This window comes from Podarcis melisellensis (genome assembly GCF_964234715.1).
Source record: "Podarcis melisellensis genome assembly, chromosome: 2".
NCBI classification, from domain to species: domain Eukaryota; kingdom Metazoa; phylum Chordata; class Lepidosauria; order Squamata; family Lacertidae; genus Podarcis; species Podarcis melisellensis.
This window is the reverse complement of record NC_138529.1, coordinates 115,918,366-115,935,515: the sequence shown is the minus strand read 5'-3', so window position 1 is coordinate 115,935,515 and position 17,150 is coordinate 115,918,366. Positions and strand designations below refer to the sequence as shown.

General features: G+C 46.9%; 1 protein-coding gene across 2 annotated transcripts; it reads left to right on the top strand.

Moving 5' to 3' along the window:
- The first annotated feature begins 2,152 nt into the window (after window positions 1–2,152).
- On the top strand, window positions 2,153–11,651 carry LOC309364842 (zinc finger protein RFP-like). 2 transcript variants are annotated; one of them, XM_081902793.1, is made up of 7 exons: window positions 2,154–2,695; window positions 4,884–4,979; window positions 5,453–5,683; window positions 6,831–6,853; window positions 7,767–7,885; window positions 8,620–8,652; window positions 10,857–11,651. In XM_081902793.1, the coding sequence occupies exons 1-7, from the start codon at window positions 2,270–2,272 to the stop codon at window positions 11,375–11,377; spliced, it is 1,449 nt and encodes a 482-aa protein (XP_081758919.1). In that variant the 5' UTR covers window positions 2,154–2,269; the 3' UTR covers window positions 11,378–11,651. The 2 variants fall into 2 exon arrangements, with proteins under 2 accessions (XP_081758920.1, XP_081758919.1); XM_081902794.1 differs by lacking the exon at window positions 8,620–8,652 and having other exon boundaries at window positions 2,153–2,695.
- The last annotated feature ends 5,499 nt before the right edge of the window (window positions 11,652–17,150 follow it).

Below are 17,150 nucleotides of genomic sequence, written 5' to 3'. Positions count from 1 at the left end.
GGAAGGGATCCAAATGGTCCGCTTCTTCCAGGCGTGCCTGGAGTTGTTCAGCAACCACTCGCTCAATCACTTTGCCCAAGAATGGAAGATTTGAGACTGGGCGATAATTGGCCATCGTGGCCGCATCTAAAGATGGTTTTTTAAGAAGCGGTTAAATAACCGCCTCTTTCAGCGGGTCTGGGAAGGCTCCCTCACAGAGGGAAGCATTCACCACCCCACGAAGCCCATCGCCCAGTCCTTCCCGGCTAGCTTTTATAAGCCAGGATGGGCAAGGATCCAGGAGACAGGTGGTTGGCTTCACTCGTCCAAGCAGCCTGTCCACATCCTCGGAGGTAACAGATTGGAATTGATCCCACACAACTTGACTAGACAGGACTCTAGCACTCTCCCGCCCTGGCCCTGCTCCCACGGTGGAGTCTACTTCTTCCCGAATCTGAGCGATTTTACCTGCAAAAAACTTTGCAAAATCATTGCAGGAGATCATGTGGCCCGTACTGGGCCCCGATGTCGCAGGTGGTTCCGCTAAATTGTGAACCACCTGAAAAAGTCTCCTGCTGCTGTTTTCTGCAGATGCAATAGAGGCGGTGAATAAATTCTTCTTCGCCGTCGCTATCGCCACTTGGTAGGCTCGACGTTGAGCTCTAACCTGTGTCCGGTCAGATTCGGAATGAGTTATCCGCCACCGGCGCTCTAGCCGTCTCAACGATTGTTTCATTGCCCTCAGATCCGTGGAAAACCATGGGGCTGTCCGGGCTCCATGCAATCGGAGAGGGCGCTTTGGAGCCAAACAGTCAATAGCCCTGGTTAACTCCACATTCCAGCGGGCCACCAGGGAATCGGCTGAAAGGCCATCAACATGGGATAAAGCATCCCCTACCACTCTCTGGAAACCATTTGGATTCATTAAGTAACGGGGGCGGACCATCCGAATTGGTCCCACCTCCCTGCAGAGGGGATGGGTCGCAGAGAAGTCCAGTTGCACCAGGAAGTGATCTGACCATGGCACTTCTTTCGTTTCACTTTTACTTAGTGTCAGATCACCAGCATCCATAGAGGTAAACACCAGGTCCAAGGCATGTCCGCGGCTATGGGTTGGGCCAGACTTATTCAGGGACAGCCCCATGGGGGCCATGCTTTCCACGAAGTCCCGAGCGGCCCCTTGTAAGGTCGTGTCGGCATGGATGTTAAAATCCCCTAGGACAACCAAGCTAGGTGTCTCCAGGAAAACATCCGTCACAACCTGAAGCAGCTCGGGCAGGGAATCCTTGGTGCAGCGGGGAGGTCGGTACACCAAAAGGAATCCTGTACTGCCCCTATTGCCCAACTTCCAGAACATGCACTCGGAAAACTGGGTCTTCCCAATAGGACGTCTGGTGCAAACTAATGACTTCCTAAAAATCACTGCAACCCCCCCTCCCTGCCCACATGACCTGGGTTGCTGTGCGTAAGAGAAACCTGGTGGACAAGCGGCGGCAAGGACAGGCCCATCTGCTTCATCCAACCAAGTCTCTGTTACACATGCCAGGTCAAGTCCTCCATCCATGATCAAGTCATGGATGGCAGTGGTCTTATGAATCATTGACCTGGCATTGCACAGCAGCACCTTCAGGTCATGTGGGTATCCCTTGCTGATTCTAGTATCCATCCGGTCAGGACCAGACCCGGAGGCAGGCATAGTCCTCAGACAACGACTAAACCTGCCTCCTCTGTAACTCCTCCTTCTACCCGTGATCACCGAGATCGGTTGTCCCAGTGCACCCCCCCCCCCCTGTGGAACATGCCCCAGCCATTTTTTAGGCTGGGACCTACTCCCCAGCAGCCCTGACCCCTCCCCTTAAGAACAAAATAACACCTTTAAAAAAACAAAAACAAATAAAACAATACAAACAAAAAACAATAAAAAATACAAAAACATAAAATCAAACAAATTATCAGGCCCAATAAACATCCATCCCACCCCCCACATACAAAAAATTCAAAAGAAAAATTTTAAAACATTTTAAAAGCACTCTGCACCCCTCCAGCAGTAACAGCAACTGTCCTAGTGAGGCCAGTCAGGGCCAACCCTGGGCCAGGTGGTAAGTGGCAGGAAGGAGCAGGGCCCCCGGACACTCACACAGGAGAGTCCTCCTGGGCAGCAGAGCGCAGCAGGAGAAAGAGAAAGATCACGTGGTGACTGAGTTTTTGAGTCATTTCCAGGAAGGGAAACTCCCAGTAGCTGAAAACTGAGAAAACGAAACTTAACTCTGGTCTTCAGAGCGAAGGAGCCATGGCTGCTGCAGGGGGTCACATCCAGCGTCTCCACGATGAAGCCACTTGCTCCATCTGCCTGGAATATTTTAAGGATCCAGTGATCATCGTAAAGTGTGGGCACAACTTCTGCCGATCCTGCTTGATCCAGTGCTGGGGGGAATCCCAGGCAGAGGCTTCCTGCCCTCAGTGCAGAGAAAGAGTCCAGAGAAGGAGCCTCGTCTCCAACAGGCAACTGGCTAACGTGGCAGAAATAGCCCAGAATCTCAGCCTTCAAGAGGGAAAGGAGGAAGGAGGGAAAGGAGGAGTCTGCAAGAAGCACCAGCAGCCCCTGAAGCTCTTCTGCAAAGTCCATGAAGCCCCCATCTGCCTGGTGTGTCGCAGATCGAAGCAACATAAAAATCACAAGGTGACTCCTCTGAAAGAGGCTTTGGAGGAATACAAGGTAGGAGATCCCTGGATCTTGAGGGGGAGAAATAGCTGTGGGTTCTTCTTGGGAGGTTTTCTTCTTAATTCTTAAGTAGGCATGGCATGAATTGGTGGTGGTTTATTTTAGGAGTCATTCCGTAAAGAAACAGAAAAGATGATTGTAACTTTAAGAACTTTTTCTGGCTGTGGTTTTCTAGGCTGAAGAGGTACAGCTGGTGATGAGTATAAAAGGAGAAGTTGCAGTTTGAATTTGCCTGCAGAGAGAGAACACCCACATGCTTTGTGTTTTTGTATAGCTGTAATAAAACCGTTGTTTTAGTGTTTTACACCGGTCTCGTGGTTCTGCCACCAGAAGAAAAACCGCCACCAGAAGAAAAACAGCCAAATGTGCAAAACAGAGAGCAGCAAGGGATCAGTTGCGGAGGGGATGGTGCAGGATCCTCCCCCCAAGTATCTGCTGGAAGCAGATTTAGGAGTGGTGGGGTGGAAGCTCCTACTGGTGGGGAGCACGCTTATTCTGGGGGTGCTGTGGGGCCTGTGCAATGAGGTAACAGCCGGGGGGGCTGAGGATCTCCTCCCATCCCAAATGGCAAAGGACTCAGTGATTCCAGAGTAGCATCTGCAAAGACTAGGGGGAAAGATGACTTTGCCATGACAACTCAGAATTGGGCCTGTGCTATTATACTGTATATAAAAAATAAAATCCTCATTCTGCATCCTGCCTTAGCCCTTCCTCCTCCTCTTCCTCCTCTTCCCACTTCTCCCTGGGACCTCAAGATGGGAAGTCAGGCTAGAACTTTCCTCAGAGAAGTTCAAAGGAGCAAACATGGCTGCCTTTGCTCCTCTCCAGACTAGTTACAGTGGTACCTTGGGTTAAGAACTTAATTTGTTCCGGAGGTCTGTTCTTAACCTGTTGGTGCGCGATTTCCGTTCTCATCCTGAGGTAAAGTTCTCAACCCAGATTTTTCGCTCCATAGGGCGCACCGGACCATAGGGCGCATCCAGTTTTTAGGGGGGGAATCAAGAAAAATAATATTATTTCCACCCCAGCCCCAAAGAGCAGCGTACAGGATGCGCGCAACCTCTCCCTGCTGGAGGGGTTGCGCGTGGCTATGGCACAAGCCAAGGCAGCCAGAGGGATCCATCCCGCTGGCTGTTTTGGATTCCTCTTTAGCCCCACGCAACCTCTCCCTGCTGGGAGAGCTGCGCTGGGCTAAAGAAGCCATAGCCCCATGCAGCCTCTCCCTGCCGGAGGGGCTGCGCGTGGCTATCCCTGAAGCCTGGAAAGCGAGAGGGGTTGGTGCGCACCAACGCCTCTCGCTCTCCAGGCTTCAGCGAAAGCAACGCAAAGCCTTTGGAACATGGAGGGAGTGCTCCCTCTGCACTTCAGACGCTTAGTGTTGCTATCGCTGAAGCCAAGGAGCCTGCATTTGCTCCATAGGACGCACACACATTTCCCCTCAATTTTTGGAGGGGGTAAAGTGCGTCCTATAGAGCGAAAAATAAGGTACTTTCGGGTTAGCAGAGTTTGTAACCTGAAGTGTTTGCAACCTGAGGTACCACTGTAGTTGCACTAGAAAACATTCCCATCCCAGTTCTGCCGTGCTTCTCAACCCGTGTGCTGTGGCCCCTGGAGTGCCCTGAATGATGCTCATGGGTGCTGCTGGCAACCCTGGCCTCTGTCCCTCTTTCCTTCCCTCCCTCCTCGGATGCCATAGCTGCCTCCCAAAGGCTTGCGCAGCTCTTTGTTGCAGCAGCCCTGGTTACAAGCTCCGCTGGCGAATGGTGCCTCTGGGGCTGGCCAGGGGGTGATGGCTGCCAGGAGCTGAGGCGGCCTCGGAGGAAGCAAGCAAACTGGCAAGGGGCCCTTGCTGGTGGGAAGGGACAGACAAGTCCCAGGCTCCTGTGGGGCAGCGGGGGCAGCTCAGAGAGAGCACTCCGCAAGGGAGGGTGTTTGAGAAAGGGTGAGGGGCTGCAAGCTCCGCAAGCAAGGGGGGACCTAACTGGGATCCTGAGCCCCACAGGGACACCGCAGAAAGAAGGTAGTTGGTCAAGGGAGCCAGGGACCCAAAAAGGTTGTACTTTTATTTCCTCCAGTAAACTACTTTGCTATTATAGCAAGGCCATTGGACCCAAGAAGCCTGTATAATATTCATCTCCTCTCTGTGTCTCAAGCAAACCTAAGCTTCCCTTTTTCTTTTCAGGAAGAGATCTGCCACCGCTTGGAGATTCTGAGGAAAGAGAGAGAGGAAATTCTGGCCTATCAAGCAGCCCTGGACAAGGAAAGCAAAGACCTCCTTGTAAGTGCCACTCTTATTACTAGGGAGGGAACAAGCACTTGAAGAATTGAGTCAGGGCTGAGGAGGGATGCGGAAATCTGCCCATTTCAACTTCCCCCCATTTCTCCTTTTTCCATATCAGTTTGTTTGTTTATTTATTATTATGAAAATGAATAAAATGCTAAGGTGGCTACCTTCTTGTACAAATAATTTGATACGTACTTTATCCTCATAAATACATTTGTGAACATTACCTGGCTGAGTCAAAATAGCTAGGAAAAATGCTCCTTGCTTTAGGCTGTCGCTCTCTGTGAAATAGAAGTCAACAGAAAATTCAGTGGAGAGGGCCTCCCCTCAAATTAAAGGTTTACTTCTTTAGTAACTGGAGGTTTCATGTCTCTGAAAGTGTCCTCCCTGTGGAATTCTCACAATTCTCTTCCTGATGTCTTGAAGGCTGAGCACCTTCCACACTCAGACCTCCTCTTTTCTTGCAGAAATTAACAGAAACGGAGAGGCTGAAGACTGTGGAGAAGTTCAGAGAACTGCGCCGGTTCCTGGAAGAACAAGAGAAACATCTGCTGACTCATGTGGAAGAGGTGGAGAAGGAGATTGCAGGGAGAAGGGATGAGCAGCTGGCCAGACTCTCCAGGAAACTCTCCTCTCTTGAGAGGATCATCCAGGAGATGGAGGAGAAGAGTCAGCAGCCAGCGAGTGAACTCCTGCAGGTAAGATGGTGGCAGGAACAGCCCAAGGCTCCAGGAAAAGGCTGTCTCCAATCCTTCATGTGCCCCTTTCATGCATGCAAGGAGTGCAGGGACTCAGTTGATGGAGCCTCTAGTCAGTTTGTAATGGACAGGAACACCTGAGAGACCTGGGATGCTTAACTCACCTGAATGCAGACTAGAGATTCATCTGTGTTCTTGATGGAACAGGAGCTGATCTTCTGCTCTTTGCTGATGCTTTGTCTCCGAATGCCTTTCAGCTGTGGGGGGCTTCGTCTAGGGTGCGTTCAGGCCTCCTTCCGACATGAGCCAGTCTCTTGACCAAGCTTCTCTTCCCGTTTCCTCCACAACTTCTGGATGCAGATCGGCCCCAAATGGTGCTCAGTCACAGTGACCAAGACAGCGGGACTCATCCAGACTGCTGCATGTCCCACCCCTTTCCTCCAGGAAAACCCACTGTTTACTGCTGAATTAGAGCAAACCTCAGCCAGGTTTTCTCCAGACTGACGTTTGCTTTGATGTTGAACTAAGGAGCAGGTTTTTCTTGGGGGAAAGAGGCAAGGCAAAGACAAAACCTGGACTCGTGTTTTCTGGGCACAGGAAAAGCAGAAGTGTGGATGAGCCCAAAGAAACACTGAGCTGTTTTATTACCCCTTTGGAGGCATTTTATGCTGCAGGTGCTTTTTAAATTTCCAGGTGGAAAATAGCATTTGAAATTTGGGAACTTCTATGGAAGACAGTTTAGGACAGTGCCCTGGTAGGATTATCCTGTAGGCTTACTTACGTCTGAATTGCACAATGCAAACTGGATTAAAGTTATTAAATTATAATCTAAGACTAGAGATGGTGTGAATTGTCTCTTGAACCCACAAATGTGAAATTTCCCTAAAATGCTGGTGGGTTTTCATAAGTATTTTAAAGAAAAATGGCAAACTGATGTGGAAATGTGGAGATCTTGAAATCAGAACAGTTAATAATTTCAGAATGGAAAAATAAAACCTGTGAGAAACCAAAACTGGCTGATTCAGCCATCCCTACCCAAAACCTTGGCATGTGCCAGGCAGACTGACATCCGAGGGGCAGGGTCTGAGGGGGTCTTCCTAGTGTGGCCTGTGGTGTGCAGTGAATTCCCTTCTCTTTTTCCCTCTAGGATGTGAGAAGGACCTTGCAGAGGTAAGTGGATCTGGCTCATTTCCATTAGCATCACTCTTTGAAGCTGAGATGCCAGAACCTCAGACATGGCCCTCCAGGGGCTGCAGGGGGGAGACTGTAGGACTCACTCCCTGAGGCATCTCACAGGTAAAAGCAGGGACCCCTCTTCTGAACTTGTAGCCCCCCGATTCTCCCTCCAAGGATCAAGGTCAACTGCCTCCTCCCTCCCTCCCTCCCTCTCTCCCCACATCCCTTCACAAAGGGATGGGGGCTCTTTTCTTTCCCTTGAACTTTCTGTTCATGGACTTTGTGGTAATTTCAAACATCTAGAAGAGAAAGTGCCAAAGATGCTTGGGAAGAGCTCAGGATGTACCAACAGATTTCAATGTCCAACTAGAAGCCCCCCAACTCTGCAAACTCATCCCCTTTGAGGCACTGAGGGAGGGAAGGTCTGTTGGTCTAGAATGGGTGGGTTATTTTTCTTGGGAGCGTTTCCAGCATGAGAGGCTGAAGGTGGAGAGAGGGGGTGAAGGGAGGGTGGAGGTGGTTCTCCTTGACCACTGGGCAGCTTTGGACATCACTCACATCCTCTGGAGAAGCTCAGGGTGGGAGGGATTCCAGGCATTCCACCTCAGGAGTTTGGTTCTTAAGTCCTGGGACCTTCCCAGAAAGTTGTTAGGGGGTAGCAGAGTTTGAAGCCATGGGAGCCCTCCGGTGGTGTCGCTTGGGGTTACATCTTGTCCCTTGTGCTGTTGAGCATCCTTATGAAGCCACTGACAGCCGTCCTCAGGGGTTTTGGACTGAGGTCTCATCTGTGGTAGAAATAAATCTGTTGGGTAATAAACTTCCACTTTGTTCATGTTATTGAATTCTCCTGCAATAATTAGGGAGATGGGGCCACAATGGGGCCATTCGTTGTTTTTCTTTTCACCAGGTATGAGGAAAGAGAGAGTCCAGAGGAGCCACTGGCTTTCCCTCCAGAGCTGAGGAACAGGATCTTGGAATCCTGTGAACTAAATCACCTTGTGGAGAATACAATGAAACAATGGAAAGGTAATGAAAACTGGCTGCCAGGATTTCACACTGGGAATTCTATTACTTCTTCAGAACTGAACATGCCAGGCTCTTATTGCATGGAATTGAGTAACCCCAGGATACCTTCCTTCTTGGGGCTCCAGCCTTCATTTCCTGTCCCCCAGAATGGCCCATGTATATTGTGACGCTGGATCCTGTAAAGAAAGCCTGGAGCAGAGTGTAGAGCAAAGTCAGGATTTTTTCCTCCCATGTGCATCTGTTTACAGTTATACGAAACCTCCTTTTCCTTGTGGGTCCCTCTCAACCCAATCTGGGGTTGTCCTTTTGGAGGTTCTCCTGCTCTGAATGGAGTCAAAGGGCATTAAGAAGCCCCCTTCTGCCTGAGAGCTCTGCCAATCCTTCCTCATCAAACTTCACTTCTTACGTTTCACAATGTTGTTTTTAGTTTTTTTCTCTCCCCCCCCCCTTTACTTTGTCCCAATTTCAGGGACAAAGTTCAGAGACCAGCAGGATTTATGCTGAATGTTTTTATTATGCTATTTGGAAGCTTGCTTTATGATTGCTGTGTTTTAAAGCTTTAGTTATTTTCATAGATTCTTCCTATGATTTTCTTGTTTTTAATTATTTTTCTACTATTTAATAATAATACTAGAATTTAAGGATGCTACATTATGAAGTGTTACTTTCGTACGGAGATTTATTTCAGGTGGAAGAGTGTTGGCCTTACACTTTATATCTTTCTGCTTCCTCAGATGCTCTGCTATTCTGTGAACAGATTCAGAAAGGTAAATTTCCAGGAGAGGAACAATTTCACAGGAGGCATGGGGACTGATATTTCATGGGTGTTGAACCGTCTGTTCTGCAGACTTTGGGACCCCCTTCAATGGCGTCACTCAGGGTAACAGTCCTCTAGAGGTGTTTGGGTTCCTTGTCTATCCCATGAATGAACTGGGAGAGGGTTTGAAGGCTCGGACTGGGGGCAGAGCTTGGCCCTGCGAAGAACCTGCTCACCAGTCTGAGTTCCATTTCTGCCTATAGACCAGTGGTGGCCAACCTTTTAGGGACCGAGTGCCCAAACTGCAACCCAAAACTCACTTATTTATCGCTAAGTGTCAACACAGCAATTTAACCTGAATACTGAGGTTTTAATTTAGAAAAAACAACTCATACATTAACAGCTTTGATCTTAAAAGAAATTCACAATAACATAGCTTCAGAAAAGAAACAACTTTTTACTGAAAGGTAAAAGTTTGTATTTGGCAGGCTTTTGAACAATTAATGTGATTTTTGCTGTTGTATGCATGTTGATAATTTATCTAACCTTGCCTCATACTTTGTAAGTTTGAGAGCAACACATGCAGCACTCAAGTCATCTGTTAGTCTGTTTCTGGTGTCAGATTTTATATAATTCAAAGCTGAAAACAGCTGCTCACAAACATAAGATGATCCAACCAAAGTAAGGAAAGCAATCCCAAGTACTCTGATTGATTTAAAATTATTTGGCAAATAATTCCACACTTTAAGGATTTCATTTTCAGAACTATCTGTGCTGTCTTTTGTCATTCTTTCTATCTTCTCAAGTGTTTCACGCAGGTCACAAAATTTATTTTTCCAGACAGACTATTATCCTGGTTTCCCCCTCAATTTTATAGATTTTGCTTTATTTCATAAAATTTATATACTGTTTGATTGTGGGGAAAAGCACAGAGCATTAGACTCAGATCTAAGGCACCTGGCTAAACTAATCTGCAGCAGAGAATCGCAACAGAGCAGCATCTTAAGCTAGCGACATCCTGCATAAAACCCTTCTCTTGTGGCTGAACTACAAGGACGCTGGCTCAGCTACAAGATCTTGACAAAGGAGTCTAGGAGGGCAAGAGTTAACATCCCCCTGCCCTTAAGGAGAGTCCATATGTGCATGCTTAACAGTTTAATAAATCGTTCTGTGCACAAAGATGTGAACATGAGCCCAAATACTGTCATGTGGCAAGCAAGGGAGCAATATGTATTATTAATGTTATTTTGTTGTTGAAAATTAAGAAGATTGCTACTGGCAATACATCACAGCTTCGAAAGCCTACATAGAGTATTTCAAATGAGAGTTGTCAGTGATCCATGGTTAAAAGAAGAAGTTGGCAAATGTGTCCTCTTTTGTGCTCTTCAAAATAACCCTACACTTGCCCATCACGACTGCCTTAGCCCCTAACTTTTGAGTTGTAAACCCTTCCCTCGTCTTATGGTTTATATTAAATCCAAAAGAGAAGCATGGAATAAGCAGTCCTTTGTAAAATTGCCCTGCCATCTGCCTCCTCTTCCTTGGTGGCAAGGCCTAAACTTACAATATGGCAGGGAGGAAGGCAAGGAATAAACAGGCTCTCCACTTAACACAATTTTCACTTGTGGGCACGAGGGCCCAGAACGTGACCCCCACAAGGGGAGGCCTATATGTGTTTTTATGTTGTATTTTTATGCTGTGAACCACCCTGACCTATGGATGAAGGGCAGTATGCAAATGTGATTATTATTATTATTATTACAGGGGGGTCCTCATCTCCCAGCCCAACCCAGAGGTCCCCAAAGGCCAATTCCCACAGAGATTGTCAGAGGAAAGCAGCTTCTCTCCTCTCCTGCCTCCTCCATTTTTCCCCTCTTTCCCCTTAGATAACACAGAAAAGATGAGTAAAAGGGTTCCTGGGTGGTTTTTCCCCTTAGAAAATGCCTGGGTTGAGAGGAGGGCAGGAACAATACACATCGGCTATAAGAAAGTGAAGGGAACTGATTTAAAATCAAACAAGGAAGATATTTATTCTGTTGAAAGTCTGCAAGGAGTCTCACTCTTGCATGTGATCCAAAGAAATCCCATTCATCTGAAAGGGAATCTGGGTTTTTCGGGATTATTATTATTATTATTTTTTATTATTATTAGGATGTCCATTTCTCTCAGCTGACTCTGCCTAACCTTCTCTCTCCCTCATCTTCTTCCCAACAGCAAATGTCACTCTGGATCCAGACACAGCCCATCCCCAACTCATCCTGTCCGAGGATCGGAAAAGCGTGAGATTGGGAGAGAAACCTCAAGCCCTGCCTGACAATCCTGAGAGATTCAACTTCTTCTCTTGTGTGTTGGGACGTGAGGGATTCACAGCAGGCAGACATTTCTGGGAAGTGACTGTGGGAAGTGGGGGATGGTGGGCTTTGGGGGTCGCCAGGAAGTCTGTGAGGAGAAAGGGCAGCTTCTCCATATTCCCTGAGGGAGGGATCTGGGCTGTGGGGAAGTGGGGAGGGATGTACTTTGCCTGCACCTCCCCTGTTTCCTTTCTTCTGTCCCTGAGGGAGGAGCCCAGGAGGATCCGGGTGACTCTGGACTATGAAGGGGGACGTGTGTCTTTTTATGACGCTGACTCAGGAGCCGAACTCTACACGTTCTCAGGAGCCTCGTTCTCTGGAGAGACCCTCCTGCCTTTCTTTGATCTGGAGGGAAATTATAAAACCCACCTCAGTATCTCCTGAGGAGACGAAATCTGCCTCTCGGGCCCAGCAGGAGTTTCTCTCCAGACCACAGTGACTGACGTAAAAACCATTTACCCGCCAAGAGCAGGTTGGGCAGTTTTCCAAGGGCCCTTTGAGAGGATTCATTCCAGTCAAAATCAGCAGAAATAACAGAACAAAAATGGGTTGCTCTTGCTTTGCATTTTCCTTCCTTTTCCCAGAATTCCCTCTGCAGCTCACTTCTTAAAGAGACAGTCACACTTTTCGGAGTCCTAATAAATTTTCTCACCTTCAATCTTGTTTTCCTTTTGAGATGTCTGATTTGGCTCTTAATCCCAGGGTTGTGGGTCTGAGCCCCAGGTTGGGCAAATGTTTCCTGCCCTCAGGGGGTGGGACTAGATGATCCTCAGGGCCCCTCACATTTCTGCAATTCTAGGAAACCTTCCTCTCCCCAGAAGACCTTATGCAGCTGTGAAAATGCATGCATCGTTGGATTAATAGAGGACTAAAAATGAACCCCTTGACCCATGTCACACAGGATAGCTCCTTGCTCTGGAAACCTCAGACGGGAAGAAAATGTAAAAGAAATTGAACAAGGCATGAGCTTCAAATATCCTCTGCAAATACAGCCTCACCTTCTTTACACTTTGTCAGAAATAAACCCCATTGCATTGAGTGGGGCTTCTCACCTGTTAAAATTAGTGTTTAGGGTTGATGCATTGACGTTCCTTATTTACAAGCCGGATTCTGTACTGCATATCAGGGGCATCAAATGGGGTGTCCTCTGGATAGTGCTGGACTCTTAATCTAAGGGTCACCAGCTGGAGCATCACGTTGAAAATAGCATGCGTGCAGAATTTCATGTCTGTTGAAAATAGCGTCCGGGCAGAATTTTCAAAAATTGGTTAAAATGTCCAGAAAAATCCAGACATATGGTGGCTTGAATCAGCAGTGTTGTGGTTTTTTTGGCAAATTTCCTAAAAAAGTAGCTTTAAAACATTCTCTTTTTTTACGGGGAGATCTTGCTCAACAACATCTGTGTCCGGTAGAGTTGAGTAGAGTTGAGGCAAACATCCCCCACTCAGGTTCTGCTGTCCCGGAAAACGCCATTTAAAGATGGACGCCCAAGACCCCCCACACGCTCCCACTTCTGATATTGCAATGCCAAGCCTTGCAAATTCACAGCCCCCAGTCCCATCCCTAAGCAGCTGCTGACAGACAGTGTAGTGTAGTGGTTAGAGTGTGGGACCAGGACCTGGGAGGCCAGGGTTCAAATCCCTGGACAAGAGAGTTGGTTTCCAGGTGGAAAAATCTAAACTAGAAACAGAATTGCTAGAATCCAATACTAAGACTTTGTCTAAAATGTATAATCTGCTGTTAAAATGGAATACAGAGGATGAGACGGTTAAGTCTGCAATGATCAAGTGGGCACAAGATGTGGGTCATAATATCATGAGTGCTGACTGGGACCAGTTATGGACCACCGGTATGAAATTTACAGCATGTAATGCTTTAAGGGAAAATATTATGAAAATGGTATATAGGTGGTACATGACCCCAGTCAAACTTGCAAAAATTTACCACTTGTCTGATAACAAATGTTGGAAATGTAAGGAGACTGAAGGTACATTCTTTCACCTCTGGTGGACGTGCCCAAGGTTTAAGGCTTTCTGGGAGATGATATATAATGAATTGAAAAAGGTATTTAAGTATACCTTTCTGAAGAAACCAGAGGCCTTTCTCCTGGGCATGGTCGGCCAATTGGTGCCAAAGAAGGATAGAACATTTTTTATGTATGCAACAACAGCAGCAAGAATACTCATCGCAAAGTATTGGAAGACACAAGATCTACCCACTCTGGAAGAATGGCAGATGAAGGTAATAGACTATATGGGACTGGCAGAAATGACCGACAGAATCCGAGACCAGGGAAGAGAGACGGCGAAAGAAGATTGGAAGAAATTTAAGGACTATCTTAAGAAACATTGTAAAATTAATGAATGATGAAACGATGTTGGTTTAGATACTATGTGGTTACTAGCTGTAATGGGCATGAAAAGGAAAAGATGCTGTCCCGCTTCTTTTACACGAAGGGGGGCAGATACATCCCAGCAGCCCTTGAAGTTTTTCAAGCAAAACCTCTGGCGCAGTTACTGTACGGGGCACAAATCTGGACGGGGAACCACTGCTCCAGTCTTGAAACTGTTCAGTCTAAATTTCTAAGGCAGATATTCGGCGTCCCCTCCTGTGTTCCAAACGCAGCATTACGACTCGAGGCCTGCCTTCCATCTGTGGAAACTCGGACCTGGCAGAGAACATTCAACTATTGGCTTCGTCTTAATCTGAATCCACCTGGTCTACTGCCTCTAGTAATGCAAGACCCTCACAAAAGCAAGTGGTTCAAAACTGTGCATCAAAAACTCCTTACATGCGGTCTGCATTCACAGTCCCTACTATCAATGGGCCTCATTAAAGCAAAGAGTCTAATAGGCCAGCGCCTGAAAGACATTGAACGACAAAACAACCTGATTATCTTAAAGAATCTGTGCCCATGGTATACCTACTTTCCCCCTTCTCATTTTGACTCTCCAGCTTCATATTTGTTTAAACTAACCATCCCAAAATACAGACGTGCCTTTACATTGGCTAGATGGGATGTTCTTCCCTCTGCTGTACTCGAAGGTCGTTACCAAAAGACTCCATTTGAAAAACGACTTTGCCCATGTGGAGATGGTAACACGGAAACAGTGTCCCACGTCCTTCTATCTTGCCCCCTTTACAAAGACCTAAGGAATGAGATTATTACTCCACTCATTCTCTCCAACCCCGGCCGTTCACCAGACATTACACTGTATTTTCTATTATCTGATACGGATAGTCAGATAACAGAGAAGGTTGCGAGGTACATCAAGAGAGCTGCGAAATTGAGGGCCACCATCTGAGTGACAGACTTGTTCATCTGACGGACCTCCTTTTGCTTGTTCTTTTCTTCCTTTTATCCCTATTTTCACTTTTAACTCTTGTATAGCTGTGGCCTGTTGGCTTTGCTAATAAAGTTTTGATTTGATTTGATTTGAAAAGAAAGGTAAAGATCTAAACAAGATTAAAGGAAAGGATTTGCTGAATTTATACTAGAAGTTGGAATACAGAAAGGGAAGGTATGAGGAAGTGGGGGAAGTAAGGTTGAAGAAAATAAGGGAATGAATTTATACTTGGTTTTTTGTTTGTTTGTTTGTTTATGCTTTGTATGTTGTTTTGTCTATGTCTGTAAGGTTTTTATTGTTGTTTTATTATATGTGAAACTTTAATAAAATTTTCTTAAAAAACAAACAAAAAAACACAAATCCCCACTCGGGCATGAAGCTCATTGGTGACCTTGGGCCAGTCACGGGCTCTGCCTAGCCCAACTCACAGGGTGGTTGTTCTGGAGATTATAAGAGGAAGGGGAGAACCTGGAGCTCCTTGGCGTAAAGCTGGGATATAAAGCACTCCATTGTGGGCCCCATTTTATGGAACTCCCTCCCAGGTTGCAGTCAGACAGGCCCTTCTCCCTGTTGAACCTACTGAAGACATCATCATCATACTTGCAGGCTTATTTTATATTTTCCACTCTTTTTAATTGTATGGAATCCTTTGCGCACTGCTTAGAGACAATGGCAATCAAGCTGTATAGAAATGGTTGAGACAAATTAAACGGGGCTGGGAAGTTGCTCAGTGATGGGGCATATGCGCTCTGCACATGCTCAGGTGTGCTTTGATCCTTAGCTCGTCGTTACATTCACCCTGCTCAAGGGAACACCTCACTTACCTTCAGCCACTTCCAGTCCCTCAGGAGGAAGCAAGGAACAGGGGTGAATTGGGAGCGTCATTCCGTTGGCTGTGAGGGACAGAAGAGAGGAAGACGACTGGCTCAGGGACAGGGCACAAGCATTGCAGGAAGATCCTGCTCTCCATCCATGGCACCTCCAGTTAAAAAGCAGCCAGATAGCAGACGATGGCAAAAGTCCTCTGCTGCAAGACCCCCTGAGAGATGCCACCAGTCAAGACTGGGTGTTGGCCAGGTGCTTTGCAGACTTATTTTCTGGGTCCTGGGGTGCTTCAAGCAGGAGCAGATACACATCTTGGGTGGCATTCAATGAAACGTATGCCAACTCGAGGTTTAGGACTAGCACAAGGAGACTTTGCCCCCTTCCTCCCCTTCCTGCACACCCAGATCTGCCAGGTAAGGTCGGGGGGAAACCCAGAACAGATTTGGGGAGAGGAGAGGGGGAGAACGTTCCGCCACACAAGGAAGGCTCTTCAGAGTCTCAGGAAAACAGGATGTCCATCCCACTCAAGTGCCAGGTTGACAGAAATACGCACAGACGGAGGTGTTCTGGGAGTCTGATATGCAATTAGGACATTCTCTCACCCTGGAGAATCTGCCAAAATCTTGAACCTGCTTAAAGGTCCTCTGGAAGACCTCCTCCCAATGCCTCCCTTTCCTGCAGGAGTTTTACCCAACAAACATTTTTAAAAATAAAGCCTTACCCAGCAAAATCATGTCCTCATCGCATTTCAGTGCTGTGGTGTCCATGTCCCCATCTCATTTCAGTCCACATAGCTTTGTCTCTGGGGGTTGTCTGGTGAAGCCCCACCTGTCTCAGGGGGCCTGGTGGCTGTCCCCTGAGACGGCATCTGAAACACAGGGAGGAAGCCCTAAGCCAAAGTCCCTCAGCCGCATCCTAGTTCCCCTGCAGTAATGGTTTTTGCAAAAGACAGTGCAGAAAATCGACATGCTTGTGGGGAAAACGACTGCCAGCGCTGAGCACCCTGCTAGCGAATTTCCCACAGGCTACCAGTCAGCTCCTGGGCCACGTTCAAGGTCCCATATCCCCCAAGACCAGGTGACTTGAGAGAGGGGCTTATGCCTTATACACCACGAGATCCCTGCAGTCTGTGGGAGTGTCTCTTCTGCACATCCCCAAGATCTCAGAAGCCCTTTTGCACAGTGACTCTGAGCAGGGCCTTGAGAGTGGCTGCCCCTCTTCTCTGGAATATTGTTCCTGTTGAGATGTGAAAGACGCCCAATCTCTGCACTTTCTGGAGACATTTTTGCTCCAACAGGCTGGATAAATGGCCTTTTAGCACAAGGGTCCACTTGTTATGGTTTTAAACAGTGCTTGGCAGGGGGTTGGACTCGATGGCCCTTGTGGTCTCTTCCAACTCTATGATCCTATGATTCTTTCTTAAAATTGTTTAGATGTACTCTCATTTCCCTACACATATTAAAATACTGCCCCTCAATGAGCCCAGACTTAGATTCACAAAATGTTTAGGGGTATGCGTACCCCTGCATCCCCCAGAAAAAAGTACTGGTTTTAAATGTATTTGCTGTTCTTGTGATTTAAAACTGTTTTCTTTCTTTTTTTTTGTATAATATTTTTATTGCTTTTTCCCAGGGTCAAATACATCGTCAATAATCCAGCAAAAGCGATTTTACAGAAAAGAAGAAAAGGAAGATTATAAAAAGAAAGGAGTTCATATTTTACAAACAGTTTTTCATAATCCACCGGACTTCCCCACATCCTCCACCCCCTGCATCCTTTGCAATAAAGAAAAAATAACAGCAAATTGATACCTTGTTTCCTGTGTTTTTGTACTTTCATCTAATTGTATTTTAGATTTAGGGTATTTGTTATTAGCTCACTTTTCCATCGGTCCTAAGAGTAAAAACTTTACTCTAAACTTTAGTCATTTCACAATCATAACTTAGTTTCCACCATGATCAAAATTTAAATTCTGAAGCTTGTTG